The sequence below is a fragment of the Pteropus medius genome, unplaced genomic scaffold, assembly GCF_902729225.1.
Source record: "Pteropus medius unplaced genomic scaffold, Ma_sr-lr_union100, whole genome shotgun sequence".
Taxonomy (NCBI): Eukaryota; Metazoa; Chordata; class Mammalia; order Chiroptera; family Pteropodidae; genus Pteropus; species Pteropus medius.
The window spans coordinates 86446-107333 of NW_024351646.1; the positions used below are offsets into that span (position 1 = coordinate 86446).

Genomic DNA, 20888 nt, shown 5'->3' on the forward strand with positions numbered 1-20888 from the left:
ATGGAATATGGGTGTGCTGATTTGTTTCCACTAGCTGTTTTCCACTTCCAGAACTCTGCGATGTCATTCCTTCTGACTGGACTGCCCTCTCTTCCTCTTTATCGCCTTGTAGATTCTTTCTCATTTTTAAAAACTCAGTTCAGGCACCATTTCCTGCAAGACTTCCAGAGTCCCCACACTGGGCTGAGCATCTGTCCTGGGGTCCCCACAGCCCACTGTACCCATCACCATTAATGGAACCCACACTGCACTGAAATTATTTCTGTGTCCATCTCCTCCATAGACTGTGAGCACCTTCCTCTGTGTCCTCAGAGGAAAGCAGAGGTGGTCAGTCAACAATTATGGAATGAAATGGAGCTTATAACCACTGAATGACCAACTAAGTTCTCTAACAGTCTCTCTATATTTCCCCACATACATTTATTTGTTCCTTCATTTACTTAATTCAAGGTATACTTGCTGAGAACCTACTATGTGTCAGGAACTGTTTTAGAAGAGTAGCCAGTGAGGAAAGAGAAAAACTAGAAGAGTGTGGTGTTGTGGAAACCAAGTAAAGAAAGGATGTCAAGGTTGAGGAGATGATCAACCATGTCAAATGCTACCAATAGGTCAAGTAAGATGAGGTCTGAGACTGGACCATTGGTATAACAATGTGCATGCCATCAGTGATTTAGCACTCTTACTGAAGGTGTTGGGCAAAAAAAATCTGATTGGGGCTATTTCAGAAAAACATTGGAGCCCTGGAGGAGAAGAACTGAAGAAAGCTAGTAAAAAAAAATTTTTTTTTTAATTTTTGCTGTGAAGGGAAGTAAATAAATATATGGTTCCATTTTGCTGAGTTTTTAATTTGCATACAGTAAATATATTATCATTTATTTCAAAGCTTCTGGGTTTCCTGTTTATAGAGTTAGAATGCAATGTCTGTGGATGGCAACTCTGGTATGAATTTTTTACATGAACTCCACTGTGCTTTCTGAGGCCTTCCCAATTTGGGGGCAGAAGGGTCTCCTTGCTGGTGTCAAAGGCTGGTTTTTTCCAGTAACTTCGAAACCTTGTGGCTGATTCACAACCAAAATCCCCATATCCACAGCTGACCATATCCACCACTGCAACCACATGTGTAAACACCAAACCCTCATGTGGCCACCACTCTTCCTCCCTCCCTGGCAGAATGTGGAAATGACCAAAAGACCTGCCCGCTAAAGACCACCAGACTACATAGATTAGGACTATACAGTGAGGTGACACAGATTCTCAAGGACGTATTGAAGTAGCAGCAGCAGGAATGACCACGTCCCACCTCCCATTCCCTACTGTGGTCCTCTCATAGAATGTGACCACTCTGTACATTCATTCCTGAACAGAAAAGCACTGCACAGCAAGACACATCATTTCTCATAGAGCTCTATTGTGGCGTATAATAATAGTTACTCTATATAAATTAAATGAAAAATAAAGCTTCAGCAGGTTGTACAGGTTGGCTGTTAATAAATATATCTCTGGGTAATTGTGCCCCAAGACCAGCTCATGACCACTCTCCCTCATCCAGAGAATTATACAAAAATAAATACAGGCTGGGGGCAGGGAGGACATGCCCATTTCCATTTTGAAAGTTCTCATTCCTACCATCCGTCCCCTGTTCCTCTCCACTGGTATCACCATAGCAGTCTTGTGCTGACTGGAGAGCTCAGGGTTGGGGAGGCTTCTCTCCAGTCAAGCATACTTAGAAGCAAAGGACCCCTCACTGTACAGGCCATTCATCCCATCTGAACCCTCTGGGGCTGGTGCAAGGGCTGCCCCTCCCCAGATCCCAGAGAGGGAGACGCCTGTTATTGCTGGTCCCACAAGCAGCTCCTACAAGAACCAGGCCAAAGAGAGGCACAGCATAAGTACCAGGAGGGACATACCACTATTCAGAGCCACAGGGACCACCACCAGGCCAGCCAGAACCCCCAGAGTCTGGGTCAAGGGCCCCCAGAGCTGGGGAGGTGAAACACACACACATTCTGCAGGGGCTGCTAGAGTGGGAGACCTCTTTGGGGGCTCAAGACTTAGGCCTGAACCCTCTTCATCCTGGGAGCTCACATGGGGCCACGCCAGGCTAGATGGGCAGACTTCGGCCCCCAAGGTACCAAGGAGGGTGAGATTTTGCCCCTGCAGAACTGCACCAGCTGGCTCCTTGACAGATACAGGAACCAAGCTGTCTGCCCACTCAGTGGTTAACTGCATATGGGCTTCGGTCCCTCCCAGGGACCCAGATGTCACTCTATTCATGTGCAAAGAGTCAGTGTCCTTGCCCATCCTCTTCTCTGTATCCCCAGTGAACTGACCCTCTTTACCCAGAACTAGAGGGCTGTCACATCCTGAGCCCTCTAACCACGGGAGCCATACATCTCCCATAGTGGCTACCACCAACTGGGCCCCAGAGAGTATTTCCGGAGGCGATTCCTTGGGGGTGCCCCCTTCTGGGCTGGAAGGTATCGTGGAGAGCCCCTCTTCACCCTCCCCCTCATCAGGGTCCTCGGTGTCCTTGATGAGCTCCACGCCACGCCCCAGCCGGGCATAGTGCAGTGTGATCTCCTCGGCCAGAGCACTGTTCAGGGCCCGCTCAGGGCCAGGCCACTTCAAGATCAGGTCGCGGTCCGTGAGTACGCCCAGGGGATGGCTGGGGGATACCTCCCCATCTGTGGAGCCCTCCCCACCACTTCCTGCCCCACCTGCAGCCACAGCAGCCCGCAGGCGACTCAGGTGGGACAGGTAGAGCTGCTCCAGCTCCTGGTCAATGGTGTCCTCACCAAGCAGCTCCTCCAACCCACTCACAACCTCCAGACCCCCAGGTGGCTCGTCCATAATAGCCCCCACCATGGGGTCCTTTTGCCCCTTTCCATTCTCACTCGATACTTCCCACATGGCCTCCACCTGTTGCTGGCTAGGTTCCAGGAGAGGCCCAGCTGCCCCCTCACTTGCATCAGGCCCTGAGGCCTGGTCCCTGGGGGAGCCACCCAGGCCACAGAGAGAGGAGGAGGGGGGAATCCTGATGGCCGGTGCCTGGTGGACCTCTGTGAAAGCCACAGGCAGCCTGCTTCTGGGGACGTCACCTTCCTCTGGGGGTTTGCCAGTCACTGTAACTTCAGACACCTGGAACCATTGGGGGAGGGGAAGGGGGGAAGAAAGGGAAGGAAACGAAGTAGAGGAGGGGATGGGATAAGCAGAGACAGTAAGAACTGGTAACAGCTCATACCCAGCCCCACAGGTATTTCCAGATAAAAACTTTAAAGAGCTCTCTATAATTCTCTAAATTCCAAAGACTATGTTGTCTATATTAAAATAACAAAATTAGATGAAGTAAAAGGAGGCTTCCTGAAGATCATAAAGCTGAGGAATTCAGTGGGCACCAATATTTGCTGAATGACTGTCAGTAAATACTGTTGGTTGACCTCCAAAACATATCCAGAATATCCACATGAATTTGTGTATTTTTTCTTTAAAAAAAATTATTTCTTAGCTCTGTCTTTTAACAAGGCCTGGAAACAATGACCAACCTAGTAGCAACAAGCACACCTAGCACCCAGATCTAAATATCATTCTCCACTAAAAGGAACCAGGGCTCCTTAAATAAATGGCCGTTTCATTTTTAGGGCAAAGTACAAAATGAGTCTGGGACATACTGCCATACCAGAATGTCAGGAAGTGCTCAAAGAATGATGGGTATGTGTCAAAAGGACTCTGGAGCCAATCTAAATAAGCTTCCACTAGCCAGAGGCAATTCAATTTAAGCATCAGAATAAATAAGGACAATGAATTGAAACTCATCAAATATGTTTAAAACTCATGAGTTAATAATGATGTTCCAAAAACAAAAATCCTTTATTTGGTCACCTTTGTAGAAGTTTGTTTCTTCTGAAGACTGGTAAATAAAGAGGGGAAAATTAAGTATTTACACAGCTTTTTCTATATAAACTATATACCTTCAAGGTATATACTGTCAAGGTAGCCAGATAGTTAATGTGAGAAAGTTTTTCTTTAGAGAAAAATTCCAGCTAATAAATGAAGAGGGAATAAGTAAATTAAACAGAATAGAATCGATTCTATTTAAATTAATAATAGATTATATCTAATAAACTCAAGAAAATTAATACTTTAATTAATTTAAAAATAGATCAATTAATTAAATAGAATAAATTAATAAAAAATAAGATGAGAAATGTGTTTCCACATGGATGCAATCAGTCAAATACAAGCTGTGGGAAACTCTACAGAACAAACAAGGTTTCTTGATCAAATTGCAAAAAAAGTGGGGGAGATTTAAAAATCTAAAAAGATCCATCAACCAAATGCAATGTGTTAATCTCGTTTGGATCCTAAAACAAAAGGAAATATGAACATTGATCGAACATTTAATGATACTAAGGAATTATTGTTAATTTTCTGAAGTATGATGATGGCACTTTTTTTTAAGAGTTCTTAATTTTCTGAGACACAAATTGAAGTATTTATGGATAGGAGAATGTCTGGATTTTTTCCAAAATAATCCCATAGAGAATGGGAGAGGAGGGGTGGGGTATAAAAAAGTGGGAATGGACATATGCTCAAATTTGTTGAAGCTGGGTGATTTGTTGAAACTGAAGTGGGTTCATTACACTAGTCTTTTATCTATTCTTGAAAATCTTTGTAATAAACACACACACACACACACACACACACACACACACACACACATACCCACCACCACCACCACCACCACCACCTCACCACCACCCCTCCAGATTTTCTACCTCCCTGCCAGCACCAGCATCACTTGCCTGGACCAATGTAGTAGCCTCCTCTTCACAGTCCTTCTGCTTCTGCCCTTGTTCCTACAATCTACATCCCTCACAGCAGCCAGAGAGAACCTGTTAAATCCTAAGTTAGATCATGGCTCTCCTCTGCTCATGATCCTCCCGTGGCTCCCTTGTCAATCAGAGTAAAAGCCAAGTCATCTCCATGGCCCACGAGGCCCAACACAATCTATCCCTGCCACCTCTCTAACCTCACTTTCCTTCCACTTCCCCCTCACTCACTGTTCCTCACTATTTATTACACACATTAGTCATGGCCTCACCTCTGGGACTTTGCACTTGCCAGGACATTCTTCCCCTAGTTATCCACATGGCTCTCTCACCTTCTTCACATCTTTGCTCAAATCTCACTTACACTAAAGCCTTCCCTGGCCACTCTAAAATCTAAAGTTGCCAAAGTGTCCCCCCATTCATTCATTCGTTCTTTCATTCATTCATTCTCTTCTCTCCCCCTCCCTCTCCATTTTTTTCCTTAGTACTCGTCATCATGTAAAATACCATATACTTTAACTATTATTTTGTTTTGTTATGTCTCACTCCACTAAAATGTAAGTAAGTCCTATGAAGACAGCAATTTTGGTTACTACCATATTCCCAGCATCCATAACAGTGCTTGGCACAGAGTGAGCATTCAATAGATATTTACTAAGTTAACAAATGACATTTCGATAAGCCCAAGTAAATAACTGCATGCTGCCCCTTCATCATCAGGTTCTGATTTGGAGAATCTCTCCCCAACCTAGGGTGGTCCCAGAGCAAACCAACCCCCACCACCCAGCCTCCCATCAGGCATCCAGAGGCTGCCAAGGCCTGCTTACCTGAAGTGTCATCTGTGGCCACGGACGGAGAGGGGTGGGAGCCACCAGGGGACCCACTGACTCTTGGACATCAGGACGCTCTGTTGGAGAGAAGAGAACGGCAGTGTTGGGGCAAGGCAGGCCTGGTTTGGTTAAGAAAATCTGTTCCAGCCATTGACAGTTTTGCCTCTGAAGCTTTCTGTGACAGTCTAAGGCAGAGGGTGTCTCTTAATTTATATAGAAAGAAAAGGGGGAGGAAGAAAAAATGATAAATATAAGCTAAAACTCCCACCACCTGCCAATTGCTTACCCACAGCAGGGGTATTATCATCTGTGCTCTTCATCCTCAGCTCTTCCTCGTTAGGCCTGTGAGGCAGAGGAGAGAATACATGGATCTGATACCCTGAGAGGCCAGTTCTGCCACCCACCAGCAATTTCTGAGCCTCTGTGGTGGCCCACCCTCACCTGACAGCTGTTGTTTTCTCTTCTGCTGCCTCCTTCTATCTCCTGATTATAAAAGTCCTATACACTCATTGTAAAAATTTTACAAAATACAGGAAAGTATAAAGCAATAAAAAAGTCACACATCAGCCAGAGGCAGTCACCATTCCCATTTTGGAAAATTTCATTCCAGACATTCTATGAAGTCATTTAAATTCTGCAGATATAATTTCACAGCTGGCTTTGTCCATTTAACATACTTTGTCCATCTACATACTTTTGTAAACATTCAAAATGGCTGCTTACTACTCCTATCATATGAGCTCACCATAAGGTATGTAGCCAATCCCTTCCAACTGAGCAGCTAGGTTGTTTCCTCCATTTTACTCTCACAAAGCAGGCTTCAGCAGACGTTTTTGGATATAGCTTTATGAACAATTTGGATCACTTCATTAGGGTATCTTCCTGGCTGTGGAGGAACTCATCTCTTCCAAGAAAGGGCAGGTGAGGACTTTGGGGGACAGGAAGCAGCAAAATAGAGGAAGCGACTGGAAAATGGGAAGGTCAGCAGAAAAGATAGTAACCCGGGGTCACAGAGGCCTGGGTCCCTCTGTCAACCCTCCGCCCATCGCCATATTAGCCTGACAGGGCACATAATCTTCCTGAGCCTCACCCTCCTCACCTTAAAATGGAGCACAGGGGATCCAGATACACACCAAGCACAGGGAAGTCAAGAGAAATGAGGACATCAAGCTAGATACCAGGGCCTGGCACAGAGAAGGGGTTAAATCAACTGTAGATATTTGTTGGTCTTGGTTCTCCTTCACCAGGCAAGTCAGACCCCAAGGTCTGAGTGGCATAAGCCAAGTGTATTTCAGCCAGTCCCTGCCAGGGATGGGGTCATGGGGATCATGGAGAAATCACTGTTCCCATTCTCACAAATGAGTATCAAATGTTTACAGATTAAGGTAGTGAGGGAAGCATTAACTAAAACATGTTCAGAGACCTGACAGGAGCTGAGGCAATTGCTCAGACCTTTTTCTTCCTAGGGGTAACTTGATGATGTTGACATTTCTGAAAATGGTTGCAATATTTTGAAAACACATAATCAATTACCTTCACAGAAACAGAATATCACTAGCTGACCCAAATAATTACTATAGTACTAGGTATTGTTCTAAGTGTTCCACATATACTATTAATTAAATCCTCATAGCAACTCTATAAGATAGGTACTTTTAATCATCTGAAGTAGGCAGTATTATTATCCTCAATTTACAGATGATGAAATGGAAGCTGAGTAAATGGCTCAAGGTCATACAGTGAGGATCAAAACCTAGGTCTTTCAGCTCCTAACTTTGCTCTCAACCAACAAATTGCTGCTTCTTGGATAAGGGAGATGGGGTCTTACTCCAACTCCATCTCTAATCCTTTCCAGTAAATTGAGGTAGGCAACAATAGAAAAGATCCCTCCCTCCTCCATCATTCTGGCTTTTATTTGAAACATATTTATTTCCACTTTCCCTGCCTTCATGGGAACATGTGGCTAGGAAACCACCAGACACAGAAGTGGCTCCAAGAACTGCTTTTTATTAGTACCCTTGAGGAAGAAGTTTGAACCACGTACATGAATCTAGAGCCTAGAAGCTCCAGAAGAAACTGTCTGCCTTCCTCCATGGACTAGGGCTCATGTGTCCCACCAGAAGTCTTTGAATGAGAATACTACACGGCCTGGAATGAGTGACTCCAGGAACCCAGCCATCAACTCCTGCACACCACGGATAAAAAAGAGAGATTAGAAGCAAACCAGCTTGGTCCTGTACCCGTCCCTTCAATGGCTCTAAAATCCAGGTCTTTGGATTTGTGGCCTGACACAACTTCTTTTGCTGGTGTAGTCCTTCATTAAACAAAATGTCACCTTCCTAAGATCTTCTAAAGCAAGTCTCTTCAAGATGACCCAGACAGAAAGGCAGCCCTGCCTCCCAGGGGCAGGACTAGGCAAGCTGTCCCCTGCCATCTGGCCCAGAACTGACATACACGACAACCAGGTTTCTAAAAGCCACTCAAATCTTAGATGTATGCGAGAGAGAAGGGGGCAGATCTCGGGATGCAGCCAACCAGCAGGAAAAAAAAAAAAAACTCCTCCACAGTTCAGTTGAAGGAAGAGAGAGAAAAAAAATAAAACAAGTCCTTCAGCCCCCAAATCATCTCTACTGCTGCTGAGGAGGGTGAAAAGAGGGGCAACATCTAAAAATCAGGTCAAGTAATTTAGCCTATTCCAACATCTACAAAGTGAACAGAAGTACACAGGTCATTCCCTACTTCTGGAGTGAAAGGAGGCATAAGCACCTATTGTTCGCCCCTCCACCACAGGCCCTTTTCATTGATACACCAAGTCATTTGAAAACCTTCATATCTTTCCATCAAAGCAACACCCTTCCCTTTTTACAAATGTGGAAACTGAGTCTCAAAGAACCATGTCTCTACACCCACTAACTACATGCCACTCAGACAACACCCAAAGAGGGCTCCATTTTGAAGCGTTTGAAACCGTGGGCTTAAAAAAAGGAAAATCTAAGTATCCTTGAACTATCGTTCACAGTAAACATTCGAGGGAAGCTATGACTTTAACCAAAAGGAGGCTAGTAAGAGAAATAGAGTACCAATGTATACTGACTCACTGATCAGTAACGGAGGAGAGGTGTTCTTAGAAAAATGGAGAGAGAGATTAAGAACAAAACTGTACCTCCAGTGTGCTTGCAAATTTCGAGAAGGAAACCTGCTTTTGGCACCAGCCCCACAAATGCCACGTGGTATCCTCTCAAGGGCAACGGGCAGTAGTGGGCTGGAGCACACAGGCCTAGGGACGTCCTGGGCATGTATCCTTTGGTTGCTCACGAAAACTAGTCAAAACAATGTAGCCTAGAAACCTCCTGGGTGTGGAAATTCTTCCTGCCATCAGGAAACTCAATGACTGCTGACCTAAGGCAGCACCCAGAGACCAGGGGGCAAGATTTCAGAGAGGTACCATCTGCCCCAGCCTAGGCCAGCCAAAAAGGACAAAACAGTGAATTACTACAATCAGTGAGCTAGTGAGGGCTGCCAACCCCCACTGAGTAGAGCAAAGCAGATTTTCAGTCACATCACTACTATCGGCACCTCCATAAGCACCCCCAACACTCATGTTTTCAAAGAACTCGGCCAGCCCAAAGTGGGTCATGTACTGAAACCCAAAGGGAAACTCAGCAGACCCCAGCTCTCGTGCAGTCAATCTGAAGATAAGTCTGACTCTCTACGGGGGACAGGTGGCTTCAGAAATCTGCCCTGTGATACTTGGAATCCTAGTTACCCTGAGCCATCTGCTTTCTGAAAAGAAAAGAACAGGGTTTGAAGGCGGCTGTGAAAGCCACCAAGTTATGTGGGGCATTGCTCTGTCTTTCCCAGCTATGGTCTGTCAGTGTCAACTCTGGGACTTAGGGACAATCCACCAGGGTGAAGGGAGAGCAGTTGATTATGCTGAGTTTTCTTTTACAGCAGTGATTTCATTCATTTGGCCATGACTCACAGTAAAAAATACGTTGTACATCATAACCCAGCACATCTCATGCACGTGTATATATACATATGAGAAACGGCTGTTCTTTTCTTGAAACACTTACCTTTACATGTCGTGATGCACTGATTATTTCCTACACTATTTCTTTTAATGTTTGTTGAAATTCAGCAAATTTATTTCACATCTCAATAAAGGGTCATGACATGTAACTTTGAGTAACCCAGCTCTGCAACCTACCAGCTGTGTGACCTGGAGCAAGTTGCTGAAACTCTCTATGCCTCAGTTTCGTCTGTGAAGTGGGAATAATAGTAATACCGACCTCAGAGAGCTATTGGGTGGATTAAAGAAATAAGAGGAAATTTCCTGTAAAGTGCTTAACAAACAGCAATCCCTTCACATTCCCACTGAGGGAAACTGAGGCTCTGAAAGGGGAAGCAACTTGTCCAACATTGCCCAGCTGGTAAGACGCATCACTCAGCCTGGTACAGCAGTTAAGAACTGGGCCACTAGAGCAGGACTGCCCCAGCTCAGATCCCAGCTCTGCCACTTTCATAGTATGTGGCCTCAGGCCCAAGTCCTTAACTGTGATGTCCTACCAGTTATATGTGGAATAAGAGGATCACTCACACTAGGTCCTCACTCTCCAGACAACTAAGATGACCCCTTTTTTTACTTTGATTATTCTGGTTTCCCCTAAGGCTGCCGACTCAGAAAGCAAGTTGAATTCCCATCCACTCAGCTACAGGTACGCCTAAAAATCATTGAGGTCTTACCGTTCATCAGCCCAGTAACAGAACCCTGGAAACACAATGTTGAGCAAGCCCAACTAGGAAGCTTACAATTTAGTGTGAAGGAAGACATCAAAAAAAAAAAATACTCACACTCATTCTTTCAACAAACATTTATTAAGCACCTGTTAAGTGCCAGGCACCATGATAGGCCCTGAGGGAATACAAAAGTGAACAAAAGCAGACCATGTCCCTACCCCTCACGGAGCTTACAGTCTAGCAGGGCAGAGGGTTATCTAATAATCCCCTAATGAAAATCTAACCACAAACTGAGGTCAGTGCCTTCAGAAAAAGGAAAGAATGCCCTAGGACAAGCGGCCCTGGCCCAGACTATAGGTCAGGGAAAGCTCAGGATGCTTAAAAGGAAAACAAGCAAGGGAGGGATAGGGGAGTGAGAGGCTGTTCAGCATACTGTGTGAGAGGTGGACTTAATCTTGAACTAGAGGAGTTTGAGACATCTTTGGGACATCAGCTAACTGGAGACACCAAGCTTCGATATATGAGGGTACAAGAAAGGGCATGGAGAAAGAGAAAGGCCAGGGAGTTAAGAAGAAAAGCAGCAGAGAGTGGTTCCAAGGCAAGGGAAGAAAGTGTTTTAAGTAGGAGTGCTCAACCACTTCAAGAAAACCAAAATCTCACCTGTGGAATCTAGTAGATGCAGGGGGCTGAAGAAAATGTAGAAGTAAGTATAGGCAATTTTTAAAGGGGAGACAGCAATGAAAGGGAGGAGGGTGATTAGGTGCTGGCCAGGAGCAGCAGGTACAGAGGTGGGGTCAAAGGACAGATTTTTAAGACCATAGAGACACTGGCAAGTATAAAGGCCAATAGAGAACCAGGTGAGGAGGGCAGTGAAAAGCTGCCAGGAGAGAAAGGGAAACTGATTATATCAGGTTCTGGAGCAAGTGACAGAAAATGGAACCCAGAGCACATGACTGAGTTACTGGCCTAAGGGAAGAAAAGGGTCCTCTCCTCCCCTGTAACATAAGAGAAGGAAATCAGTTTGCAGGCTTGGGGGCTGCAAGTTGTGGGAAGTTCCATTCTTATGGTTTCTATTTGGTTTTTTAAAGCAGGAAGTAAGGTCTGAAGATAAAGGACATTTGAAAGAGTTACATCAGGGAGGAGACAAGAGTGGGTCAGAAAAATAGGACTGCCAGGCAGGGTGGAAAATTATCCTGAATTTGTAGCAATGCTCATCTGCTCTACTACACAACATTCTCTTAACAAGGCTTGCCCACTTGGCTGATCGGTGCTATGAAAAAACGGGCCTAAGGACGTTGGGATAAACAGGCTTCCTGGAGGAAGCACTTTTAGAACTGAAGGATCAAAACAAGGAGACTGCAAGGGGCCAATATTCCTGGTGATGGAAAAAACACGGGCAAAGGCCCTGAGGCAGGAACAGCGAGGCACCTTGGAAAAACAATGATGACAGGAGTTCAGAAGGCAGAGTACGGCATGAGGTGAGACTAGTAGCCACTGAGGCCAGGCTGGGTGAGAGGGCAGGGAGTGCTTTAAGGCCACACTGAGGCTTTCTTGGTCTTTGTTTTTAAGAGGAATAGGACACCTCTTAAGGTTGTTAAGCCAAGGCAGACCAGGAGGGCTCCTCCCCACACCAGCCCTAGGACTTTGGACTCTGGGAGCCTCAGTTTGCTCATCCGAGAAAGAAGGATGGAACAGTCTATCTCACCAGGAACGCTGAAAGGATTAAATGACATTTTGGATGCAAATACTCTGCCAAGTGCCTAGCAAAGAGCAAGGTCTCTGCCAGGTCTCGCACAACAAGCCCTCTATACCTGCCCTTTCCCACCCAATTCCACAAGCCCTCTGACATCTCAGTGCCAATCTGTGTCTTTTTCTCTGTTTGAACTTAGCACCGTGCCCAGCACATAGTAGGCCCTCAATAAATGCTTGCTGATGGATCATCTCTAAGCCTAATGGTTGTCAAAAGCCTGGTCCAGCAACCCAGGGAATGCAGCCATTTCAGTTTCTGAGCTATATATCCTGATGGCCACCACCAACTTCTCCTGTGCCCCTACCTAATGTGGCTGGGCCCGGTAGAGTGGGCCTGCAGCCAACACTTCCTGAATGGAAAGCCCTCCACAACAGGGCTCCCATGGCTTACAGTGATCCTCCACCATTTCCCAAAAGGGCTGGGTCGCAGGGGTAGGCTGATCTTCAACAGCGCATGAAGTCACTGGCAGCACACAGGTTTTAAAACAATAATTAAAATGTACTTGCCAAGAAAGCCACCAACCTACAGAAAATCTTATCGCTGATCTTGCAGTGAGCACCAACCTCCCTTTTGCAAGAGCTGAGATCAAAAGATAAAAAAGCTATCAAAAAGCCATCTGCCCACTTAAAATAATCACAAGTCATGTTAGGAACCACAGACCTGGGGCCAGATACCAAAACAATTGTCTGAACGAGATGCTTCAATTTCTCCTTAAAACCACCTATGTATTTTAAAAGAAAAACACCCTCCCACCCACCTTGGCCATGCAAGTTTTTGATTTCTCCGTTCCCTTCCTTTCACACTCTAAAATGACCAAACTCCATTACCCAAACTGTTGCTTCTTACAGACAGGGCTCCCACGACAGCCGGCTGGGAGGACGACTTGGGAAAAATGACAGAAACAAAGGCAATTCTGGGGCACTGGAATAGCTGGATTTCTTGATCTAGGTGATGGTTACAATAAGGGCATAGATATGTAAAAATCCACTGAGCCTCACACATAACATCAGTGCACTATATATGTAGCCATACCTCTCAATAAAGAAAAAAAAGGAAAAGGTAACATGCTGGGAACACCAGGAGCAAAATGCAGAATTTGCTCTGAATCCTATCAGGCCTTTAAGAGAAAGTTTAAAAAAAAATGCCCCTAGTATCTCCTCCCTGGTCCTATCACTCACTAGGTTGAGTGAATCTGAATGAACTGGCTCACCTTTCTGAGCTACCTCAGTTTCCCCTTATATTAAATGGGCATAATCATAGCACCTATAGCACAGAGCATGCACAGCAGGACTCAGGAGAGAATGGACTTGAAGCTCTTAGCAGAGATCAGTACAAGCCAGCCACTGTACTTTCACAGCTTACCACCACGCTTGTTACCTCATCCATGTTTGCTACATCCACTCCAACCAAAGTGACTGTCACTCCTCTTTAGTAGATGATAAAACTGAGGCAAGGCCACATAGTTGGTGACAGGCAGAGTTTAGGAGGGGAATCCAAGGAATTATACATGTGATTCCCAAAGTACTAATACTAGCTAACACTTATATGGGACTACTATGAGCCAGGCTCAGTTCTGAGTGCTCTTACTTGCCTCCTGTCAAGTACTATAATTATGTTTTACAGATGAAGGTACTGAGGCACAGTACAACTAAATGAGTTGGCCAAGTTCACAAGGCCAATAGATGGCAGATCTGGAATTTGAACCCAGGCAGATACCAAAATCCACACTCTTAACACTGTAAGGAAAGCTGAGCTGCCTGCCACTCTTAGGCTAAGTCTCAGGTTACTTAGGGGCTCACAGGTCAGTGAGTGCTTGTCTGCTTGCTCAAGTACCCAGGCACATCTGCCCACCAGCTGAGCTAGACCTTTCAGAACCACTCACAGCCTAAGACCTTGCCAGGACCACAAACATCTTGCTGCAGCAAGGGGCTTCTAATCCAGCATATGCAAGGTCCAAAAAGCATTCCCATTTCCAGTCCTCTCAGGACCAGGGAAATGTATGCATTTCCCACATGTACACAGTCTATTTATCCCAGGCTAGATTTAGGTGACCACAAAAAGAATCAGGCCTAGCTGCTGCCCTTGAAGAATTCATAGCTTTATAGAGAAAATCTAAAAGAATCTTGCCTCCTAGGTTAACTGGCTTTCTCCCAGGCTCTGAATAGTCACAGGTGGTATGGCAAAAACAAAGAACGTGAGCTTCAAGTCCAGGCCCATCTGGTTCTGCCTCCGCCAGAGCCAATGTTTCCTGTAAGAGCATGGGCTCAGTTCCCCACTTGCACAGGAAGCCTCAGACTAGATTAGAGCATAATAGTTAAGAGAGTGCACAGGCTTCAAGGTTAGATATAGCCAAATTGGAAAAGCCAGGCGCCATCACTTCCTTAACCAATTTCTCCCTCTGGAATCCTGGTTTCCTGCTGTCAAATTAGGGTCAGATTCTCTTCCCCCCCGACTGACAAGGCCCCTGATCCACACTACCATGTCACTGCAGCTTTCTCCACTCCAGCACACCACCCATCATTCACACCGAGTTCATTACCATCTCAGGACCTTGCACTTGTTCTGCCTTGAACACCTCTGCTCCCATGTGTGTGCATAATGCTCCTCTTTATCATCCAGGACTGTTTAAATGGCACCTCCTCAAGTCCCCCTCTTCCTTTTCTACAAATTTTCTCCCTCCATATCTGTGCGTAACCTTTATCATCCAGGACTCACCTCCTCAAAGGCCCTCTCTGAACACCCTAAAACAGCTATTCCCTCCCAAACTCTCCCCCTACTCTCCTCTAATCAACTAACCTTATCCCTATATTTATCTGCTTGCTTGTTTTTTTCCAATTATCTCCCATAGGAGCTTGTATGACCCTTGAGGGCAAGAAAGATGTGTCTTGTTCAGGGCTTTACAGTGGAATTCAATAAATGAATGAATGGAATCCCAGTAATTAAAAAGCCTAGCACATGTCTGGCCTCCAGTATTCTTTGACTGACTGAATGCGCCCTCCTCCCTGTCCTCGAGAGCAGGCCTAAGGGGTTCCTGGGTGAGGATGCTTGTCCTCTATCCTAGACACAGCCCTGCCTTGGCGGAGGTGGCGCTGGCAGACATTACCTGCGCCTCACCGGCTTCATGCAGCTCTTCAGCTGCCTGGCCTCAGCCTCCACGGGACCCTGGCACTCAGGCTGTGGCTCCAACTGCTGCTGCTGGGGCAGCCCTTCAGCATCAGTGGGTGTGGGAGCGGGTGCAATCCGGAGCAGGACCGTGTAGTTGCGGCCGTGGTTGTTGGCCCAGAAAGTGCCCTCGGGGGTCTCATAGCGCACCACGAAGTCCAGGCGCGCCCCATCGCCCGCGCCCTCAGCAAAGGGCAGCTGGAAGGCAAAGCGGTCGGTGCGGCCGCCGTCGTCGGGCGAGGAGGCAGACGCCTGGCCAGGGCCCAAGCCAAGGCCCAGATCCAGGATGGGATCTCCTGCTCCTGGTCCTCCCGCTCCTGTCCCCGGTGGGCTGCGCGGGACGTAGCGCGCTGGGTGGTCGCAGAAGGAAGCCCAGCCGTCGTGTGAGGCCCGCACGTGCACCGCCTTCTCAAAGGAGCGGTTCAGCACGCGCACCAACCCGCGCAGCACCGGCGGGCGTCCCCCAGGCACCCACACCCCGGCACCCCCGGGGACCGCTCCGGGAGGCGGCAGCAGTGCCTCCAGCTCCACCATGACGCGCCCCAAACGCTCCAAACGGCCCGGCGTAGGAGGCAGCGAAAATGAGGGCACCAAGTAAAACCCCTCGCCGGCCGGGACGGGGCACAGCGACGAGCGCTCGGGGCAAGCCTCCTCTTCCTCCTCCCCTTCATCCCCATCCTCGCCATCGTCGTCCTCCTCGGCCCCGCAGCCTTCGCCATCTTGCCGGGCCGTCGCCGCCATCTTGCCCGCCCCGGGCCCGCCCCATGGCCGGTAGCGGCGCAGCTGCGCCAGCGGCAGCCCCAGGGCCTCGTCGGCAAACAGCACCCTCCGCGGGGCCACCGCTGCCTCAACAGAGGTGCGGGGCTCGCCCGCGGCCGGCGAGGGGGGCGCGGGAGGCCGCAGCGAGGGCTCCACAGGGGCCGTGCGCGCCATATCGGCGGCGGCGGCGGCGGCACCGACGGCACCGGCGGCGGGGGCCGGTGGGGGCAGGGCCTGGAGGGGCGGGCAGCCAATGGGAAGGCCCGCACGGGGGGGGTTCGGCTCACAGGGGGCGTAGGCGGAGAGATGAAGACAGGTGTAGCAGACAGCCAATGGGGAGCAGCGCATGGATGACATAAGGGGTGACTCGAGAGCCGGAGAAGCATTCAACCAATAGGGATGCTCGAGAGTGCTTGGTGTAGGAGGCGGGATGATTGGTGAATCAATGGGGAGGCCTGAATGGGGGTGGCATGGTGTCTGGGATGGAGAGAGCAGAAGTAGTACCGCTAATGAGGATGTGTGAGCAGGATTGGCATCTGGGCGGAGGGAAAATGGAATGGCTATAGGCGATGGGGGCAGCAGGCAGCTAACGGAGAGGCCCGAAAAGTAGGAGATCCCTGGGTTGCGTAGGTAGGTAGTGGGAATACAAGCTGAGATCGCGAACAGCCAATGGGGAGCCGCGCGCTGGTGGCGTAGAGGAGGTGACGATAATGGCGGCAGCGAACCAATGGGGAGTCTTGTGACTGTGCACGCCTTCAAAGGGCGGTGCCAAGGGCGGAACGAGCCAATATGGAGGCTAGAAGGAGCTCTGGAGACGATGTGTGAGCGAACTCGGAGGCAGGAATGGAGGGACAGAGCCAATGGAGGTGGGCAGTGAAAGCGGGAGCAAGGAGCCTTCAAAGGGCAATACAGAGGGACACGGAGGCGGGACGTGAAAGAGAAGAGGCAACGGGAGTGTTATAGGTGGTTTGAAGGAGGGAATGAAGAGCCAATAAGGAAGCCAGAGGAGAGAACGGTGCGTAGGCAGGCTGGGCTGTAGGGTGGTCAAGCTGCAGAACCATAGAATGTCTCTGGTGGATGGATTTACCTTCTCTGTAACCCTCCGTGACCCCCTGTTGCCCCCCAGCTGTGAATCCTAGAGCCGCTGAAAGATTTAGTACTTAGCGTGAGATCTAAGAAAGCTAAACGGACTCTCCTGTCGCAGTTGCTGGGTTTCCTCCGCCTATCCCCAAGGCTTTGCTTGAGTGGTGCCACTAGCCAAGAATGCCCCTGATTGTCATCCTAAGCATTCTCCAGGACTTGGCACTATTGTCGAATGAATGGCCAAATGAGAAATTGAACTTTTTTGTAAGATTAGCTTTTTCTAACCAGCTCAACAAAACACTGAGCCTGAATATGTCCCCAAGAGTTGATTGAGCAGGTTAGCAGACACTGACTAACATAATCACAAATCTAAGCCTTGTCTTTCTTTCCTAACTCAGCCCTCCACACCCCACAGTGGCCTCATCTCCTTGCTATCTGTTCCCATCTCTGTTCCTACTGTTCCCTCTCCCAAGAGCACTGCTTCTGCTTCCTTCATCTAGTTAGCTCCTTTCATTCTCCTTTTGAGGTCTCAGCTCTTGCAGGAACTGAATTACAGCTTTTGTTTACTGAACACATCCATTCAGACATTTCACCCTGTATGCAAGGTTTTGACTGACAGCATCCCTAGGAGGGAAGTGGTCCCCCCAGCAGCACCCCACCCACTCACATGTCTCGATTTCCAGGGGTCATGGGTAAGGAAGGAATATGTTCAGCTGCAAGTAACAGAAAAATCATGAAATAATGGAAGCTTAAACAAAATAGAACTTTATTTTTTTGTCACCTAAAAGTTCAAGCTGGTAAGTAGTTCAGGGACTCCTTCCTGCCCACCCAGTAGGGCATTGTCTTTATCCTAGTCTAGCCCCAAGACTCTCATCCTTCAATAGATCTTGTCGGCAACCCATTCAAAACATTCTCCAAATTCACCCACTCCACTACCGGCACATCATCACCTGGACTATTGCAGTAGCCTGTCTCACTGGTCCCTCTGCTTCTGCCCTCACTCCTACAGTCAGTTCTACACTCAGCAGTCAGAGAGATGCTGTTAAATCCTAAGACAGTTCATGTCTCTGCTTACAAATCTGTGGCCTCCTTCTCAGTAAAAGCCAAAGTCCTCACTATGGGCTGTGAAGTCCTGCATCGTTTAACCGCCCCCCCTCCGCAGTTCCCTCTCTGACCTCACCTCCTTCCCCTCTTCCTCTCACCATGCCACTCTAACCACACCAACCTCCTTAGTAGACCTTGGGCAATTCAGGCACATTCCCACCTCAGGGCTTTGCACTAGCTGTTTCCTCTGGAATTACTTAGATATCTACATGACTTTCTCCCTCACTTCCTTCAAGTCTTTGTCAACGGTGCCCTTCTCTGGACACTTTCACCTGCCTTTCTGTTTAATCTTGCCCACTCTCCCCGACAGTTTTCCATGCAAGAGGATATAGTCCAGTACAGAGAGGAGGTGGTGACCTCTGCCCCTCTCTGCCTACCTGACTCCCAGCTCTCACTCTGTAAGGGTCCTAGCTCTCAGCAGCAGCAGCAGCAGCATCACCCCTACCACACTCCAGGCCCTGCTCAAGTAGCTTCCTGGGACTCTGGGCCACCACTCACATTCAGTTTTCTTCCTATTTCTCTGGCTACTCCTCTCATGGAACGAGTAACAGTAAAGGAGAGATGGTTTGGGAGGGTTTAAGGTGGGGTGCAGCCCATACATCTAACCCTAAAAGAGAAAACCAGACCCCTCAGGAGGGGCAGATCCTGGGGCAGGGAACATGGCCTCAGCTTCTAGGACTGGCCTAGAAAATAGTTACATAGGAGGTGTAGGAAATGTTCAGACACAAGTCCACGGAAAGCAAGGGGTCATTAACCTTGAGGACATCCCTAAAGTCAGCTCCTCAGTTCTTCTTGACAAACACATTCTTCACCCTCTCTCTTGCTTCCAACCACATGACATAAGTCCCTGCTGTACACAGGGTTAAGTCCCTGCTGTACACAGGGTCCCTGCAGGCCTCAACCTGAGGACCTCATCCCACCTTGGTGTGTCCCCTGGATGCCTGGCACACAGGCCATCTTTGGTCCTCAGACATGTCCCACCAACTCAGAAGTCTCAACCAGTGAAAGTTTGTTTTGAACTAATGGTAGGAAGGGTTGGGTTTCTTTTTTTTTTTTTTTTTTTTTTTATTGTTGGCTGATTTTTTTAGGTTTTTTTTTCTATTCATTTTTTTTTTTTTTTTTTTTTTTTTAATCTTCACAAAGCCAAGCCATTAGGCCCCTCTGGGCTTTTCCAGAAAGGTGAGTCTGAGTTGAGGAAAGAGGTTCTCCTTTATTTGAGGACTTGGGAGGTGGGGGAGGAAAAGAGGTAAAGGGGTGAAGAGGTGGGTCTTGGTCACTAGGTTTGTACCATGTGAATAAAAAGCTCTTTCCAATTTCTCTTCCCCAGGCCTGAAGTCAGTCTTGCAGAGAGGTTGGAGTGGATGTTGGATGACAGAACCCCAGGCCATGCAGAGCACTGAGGAGCCCGGGCCTGGGAGTCTCAGACAAGACCTATCGGGAGAAGCCCCTGGGGGCTGGTCTCCCCTGTTGAACATTGGTTGGAGGGGAGTGCTTGCTGAGGTGAGGAATTACAACTACCAATTCTCGGACAACCTTAAAATCTCACAAGCTTCAAGCCCCCCAGAAGAATCTGCAAATCTCAGAACCTCCCTGTCATTGCATCCTAGAATTTAAATCCTGAGACATTGGGCTCATGGCAATCTGAGGGTTTCAAAACCCGGCACCAAGGAAGGCAGTGCCCCGACTCACCAGCTTTGTGATCCGGAGCAAGTTGCTCGACTACTTTGCACCTCCGTTTTCCCCACTTGTATAACGGCCATGATGACAAGATGGACCTCAGCGGACTGTGGTGAGGATTGAATGTGACCACTTGGGAGAAGTGTTCAGCACTGTAACTGGCACATGGAGAATTCAAGATAAATGTCAGCTACAGGGATGATGGCAGATATTTGAAATCCTAAAACCTTGGAAACGGATTTTTCAAAGTAGAAAATCGCAAATGCTGAGGGCCTCGGAAGTATCAGGCCATAGTGTCCCTGACTACGAGAGGGTTGGGGTCCCAAGGGGCCTCTTTGTGAGGATGGACACATTAATATGGGGGTCCTGATCGGGACCTTTCTTGCAGGTTAGCCATCGGTCAGAGCTCTCAGGCCCCAAGACATGATGAGATGAGACTTTTCTCCCTTTCCTTACTCAGCGATGCTCAGTGGACTCTGGGAGCCAGTGATTCTCAGATTCTTCGATTCTGTGAATTGTAGAGGGGTGGGGAGGAATCCCCACTTTTTTCTCTGTTAGGTAACTTACATGCCCCTCACCCTCTGTGGAAAGGTGGGTTGCAAGTAACACACTCCCCTTCCCTGGGCAGTAGAGTAGTGACGATCATATCAATTCCACCTACAGGTAAACTGAAGCTTGGAGCAGGGCAAAGCATCTGGAAACCTAGCCCTATTCTGCTTCTTTCCCTGGTATTTCCCGTTCACACTCAGGGCCTCGGTGCCTCTCTTTCTTTCCCCAGAGACCCAGAAATACCCTCTCACTCACAGTGTGGTGTCTCTACCTGCCTGGAATGCCCCTGTGATTTATTTGAGTTCTTTTCCCTGTTTTTTTTTTCCCTAACTCTACACACTGTTGTTTAAAAAACTGTGGTTTCTCATGAGCCCTGTTATCTCATTGATACCTCTCACCTCTGTG

At 47.9% G+C, this 20888-nt stretch overlaps 2 protein-coding genes across 8 annotated transcripts in view; one reads left to right on the forward strand and one right to left on the reverse strand.

The window, feature by feature from the left end:
• Window positions 1–1388: 1388 nt before the first annotated feature.
• On the reverse strand, window positions 1389–16259 carry PPP1R3F (protein phosphatase 1 regulatory subunit 3F). The gene is made up of 4 exons (XM_039843668.1): window positions 15253–16259; window positions 5946–6001; window positions 5657–5736; window positions 1389–3138 (listed from the first exon to the last, which is right to left on the reverse strand). The coding sequence occupies exons 1-4, from the start codon at window positions 16242–16244 to the stop codon at window positions 1855–1857; spliced, it is 2412 nt and encodes an 803-aa protein (XP_039699602.1). The 5' UTR covers window positions 16245–16259; the 3' UTR covers window positions 1389–1854.
• Window positions 16260–16529: 270 nt separating this feature from the next.
• FOXP3 (forkhead box P3) overlaps window positions 16530–20888 on the forward strand; it is an 18280-nt gene continuing 13921 nt past the window's right edge. Inside the window, exons 1-3 of one of the 7 annotated variants that reach the window (XM_039843682.1) lie at window positions 16776–17085; window positions 19585–19757; window positions 19865–20492. Coding sequence is in view for 4 of the 7 variants with exons in the window: in XM_039843676.1 (XP_039699610.1) it covers window positions 16914–16936 (23 nt within the window). In the remaining 3 variants the exon portion in view is untranslated. Of the gene's footprint in view, window positions 16701–16775; window positions 17086–19584; window positions 20493–20888 lie in introns of those variants that run through there. The other 6 variants (XM_039843679.1, XM_039843678.1, XM_039843680.1 and 3 more) reach the window with 6 other exon arrangements.